General features: G+C 38.2%; 1 protein-coding gene across 1 annotated transcript; it reads right to left on the bottom strand.

The window, feature by feature from the left end:
• Positions 1–2,628: 2,628 nt before the first annotated feature.
• LOC119532888 (olfactory receptor 11G2-like) lies at positions 2,629–3,399 on the bottom strand. The gene has a single exon (XM_037835133.1). The coding sequence runs from the start codon at positions 3,397–3,399 to the stop codon at positions 2,629–2,631; it is 771 nt and encodes a 256-aa protein (XP_037691061.1).
• Positions 3,400–3,604: the final 205 nt, after the last annotated feature.

Below are 3,604 nucleotides of genomic sequence, written 5' to 3'. Positions count from 1 at the left end.
CATATGTATGCACTGCATTTCATTTATCCATTCATTGGCTGATGAACACTTGGCTTGTTTCCATCTTTTGACAATTGTGAATAATACTGCTATGAATGTTGGTGTGCAAGCGTATGTTCACATTCCTGCTTTCAGATCTTCTGGGAATATACTGAGTAGCCAGGTGGCCAGGTTGTAAGGCAACACTATATGTAGTTTTCTGAGGACCTTGGTTAGCTTTTAGTAGTACATTCAGAAATGTTCTATCAAGAAGTCTGTTTCCAGGTGATGTAGTGTAAGGCATGTCCAGTGAATGCTGTGACCAAGCATGCATTGTTTCAGTTCCTTTGGCTGGAAGCCATATTAGTAATCAGTTATCCTATAATCATGAGAATATGGCACAGGGAGAGGCTCTGCAGGAAAAGAAGCCAAATATTATCCAGGAAAAATTATCTCATAAAGAATAAATCTTTGCACCCTCCAGAAACAAAGGATTTTGATTTAATCAATTTGCCACCCATTACTGATTGTTTTTCTAAATGAATGGTGCCAATTTGAGTGCTTAGCATTGGTCTCTGCTGCAGGAAAGATGGAAAAAGGAGCACTAGTGGCTTTATCAGCCTTGGTAAGAGAATTCCCATATTTTGTGACTCATGCACAACTTCCACCTCTTCTACTCTCTCTGTGGGCACTTTGTGGAAGGACTGATGTGAATGAAGACAGTTATCTGAGAGCTACTGGAAGACACATTCTTTACACCTGACTGTTGAGTGCCTCCACTGTGGGGCATAGTTTCTGAAGGGCATTGATTCGAGAAACAAAGATCTGCATCCTTTTTGCTCACTCTCATTGGTCCATCCATATGTCTTTCTTCAAAATTCCTTATTTCTGATTCTCCTATCTGATTCCTTCTGTGCCCCAGACCTATGAATGAAGGCCTTTCATAGTATTCTAGTCATTACGTAGTCTTATCTTGTTTAGGAGGCCATTTCCCCCACTATGCAAGTTGACGACTAAGGGGATTTCTCCCAGCTCTTCCCAGGATGTGCATTTCCTCCACCACTATGCACTAAGGCCTCACTTAGAGGGGTGGTAGTGGAGCAGCAGTCCATTTGTGCCTTGCACCAAAACCTTTAGACAACACATCTCTGAACCAAGCCTGAAGTTCTTTTGCTCTATCAGTTGTTTCTGTGAAACCTTTTCACTTCCCACCATGAAACTGCAGGTATGGATTGAGGAAGAGATGTTGGTGCAGTAGAGATAATTTCTGTGTCTTTTGGATCTGCTTCTTAATATACCAAATAATTGGCAATTCATTCTATCAAGTGACAATAACCTTGGTATGAGAATTTAAGGTGGATATGAAAATCTTGGTTAATAAGTAACTCAGACTATTACAGACACTGTACACCTTTGTAACACTCAAAAAGATATTTTATTAAGCATCACTAATTCTTTTCCTTTGTGAATAATTAAGGCAGATGAATGGAACTGACATTTACATTTATTAAGGCCCACTAAAGAAAATCAGTGTTAAAATTATCAATACTTTGAAATCACTTTTAAAATTTTCAGTACTTTTAACCTATCACTGTGGACAGTTTGTATGAAATTCTAACTTGCTTATATTTTATTCCTATACTGACGTTTTTCAGGCATTTGTCCAGGTATTTAATTTATATTTCTTGTGGGAAGTAGATAAAGACAGCTACGGCTTTTCCAAAACTCGTAGAAATCCTGCCTTCCAATCTCAGAAAATACTTTCAACCCAGGTTTTTCATGAAGGAAATCCATTTTGCTGTTGCCCCTCACATTGTGGAGCAAATGACTTCTTGCGGGCTATAAGATGAAATTCGTAAATTGCATTTTATATTTATTGTTTTTCATTTTGTTTTGGATATTTATCTTTACAAAATAAAAGTCAAAATGAAAGCAACAATGTTAATTAAATATTTTATTAAATAATTTTAAGAATATTTTTGGAAGTAATTAAATACGTTGCATAGTACTTAGGTTAAACCCAATTTTGAAGCATATGTTGTCTTAGTTTTCAGCAAAGCATACAATGCCCTAAGTAATGCAAGTTCTTCATAATTAGCTTTTGGACTTACTATATTCTAGGTAACTAATTCACTCTAAATGCCTAATCCTTATCTTGTGAGTTCTTTGAAAAATCACTTACTATCCAGTTAAGGTTGTTAGTCTGCTGTTCCTTGAAGATCCTTAAAGACCTCATAACTTTCTTCAGAGGTGGCAGGACAAGAAAACTCTGACAAGGTGAATCTTCTTTTTTTGTCACTATTTTCCAGTAGAGACTTATTGGTTTGTAGTGTTAATCTCTATTATATAAGTTGCTATATAGCTCAAAACATACGGCCGATTGCTGCTGTCTTTTATTTTCAGAAAAAAAGAATTACATAGAGAGGGACTGATTTCTATTAAGACAAAATATGTCACTTATTTGATAAAATTTCAACACAAATTCTATTTCACATGCTAACATATAGTATTAAATAAGACTACTGAATCTTCTAGTGAATGATGTTTAAAATGATAATGGGTCCTATTATACTAAGAATAATAACAATAATAACTATCATTCATATTTTATTAAGATAAGTTACACCTGAGAGGCAGTTTGCTGTTCATTTATATTTTGTGAGTGGCTTGTTCAGTCCTAAAGATTTTCCTCAAAGCAGCCTTCATCTCCTTGTTCCTAAGACTATAAATTAGAGGATTACAGAGTGGTGTCACCACAGAAAAAAACAAGGTCACAACTTTTTGCATTTTCACTGAGTGTTTTATACCGGGGCTAACATACATCACCAAAATAGAGCCATAAAACAGGAAGACCACAGCCAAATGAGAAGTACAAGTGAAGAAAGCCTTGCGTTTGCTTGCAGCTGAAGGCATCCATAGCACAGTCAGAATCACCAGAGCATAGGAGCAAAGAATAAAGACAAAAGTGCCAATCATGAAGATAGCATTGAAGGTAGAGTAAATAAGCTGTGTGGTGGTATCTACAGAACAGGACAACATCATCAAAGGGACAGGATCACACAGGAAATGATTGATGATGTTTGGGCCACAGTAAGGCAATTGTGAAATGAAAACAACTGGGGTTAGGAAGAAGATGAACCCACCTGACCACGCAAAGATGATGAGGCCAGTGTACAGCTCTTTAGTCATGATGCGTGGATAATGCAGAGGAAGGCAGATGGCGAGGCACCTGTCAAAGGCCATGATGCAAAGGTAGAAGCCCTCATCATACCCAAAAGAGAAGAAGAAATAGACCTGTGTAAAACAGCCCACAAAGGACACGGACTTGCTTGTGGAGAGGAAGTTGGCCAACATGTTAGGGACGGTCGTGGAGACGTAACATATTTCCAGGAAAGAGAAATTCCCCAGGAAGATGTACATGGGGGTGTGAAGGTGCTGGTCCCACCGCACAGCACAAACTATGGCTGCGTTCCCCATCAGAGTCAGAATGTAGGCTCCTGAGAAGAGTCCGAAGAAGAGGAGCTGCATTTCTGGGCTTGAGGGAAAGCCCAGGAGGATAAAGTGGCTAACGGAATTGATGGTCTGTCGTCCAGATGCATTCATTATTCTGGAAGACATGGAGATG

Source organism: Choloepus didactylus, chromosome 4, assembly GCF_015220235.1.
Source record: "Choloepus didactylus isolate mChoDid1 chromosome 4, mChoDid1.pri, whole genome shotgun sequence".
Classification (NCBI taxonomy): domain Eukaryota; kingdom Metazoa; phylum Chordata; class Mammalia; order Pilosa; family Megalonychidae; genus Choloepus; species Choloepus didactylus.
Note: the sequence above shows the minus strand (reverse complement) of the source record. Positions and strands in the feature narration are given on the sequence as shown.

Coding starts and splice junctions, on each gene's coding strand:
- LOC119532888 (XM_037835133.1), bottom strand. CDS start 3,399: ATGTACATCTTCCTGGGGAATTTCTCTTTCCTGGAAATATGTTACGTC.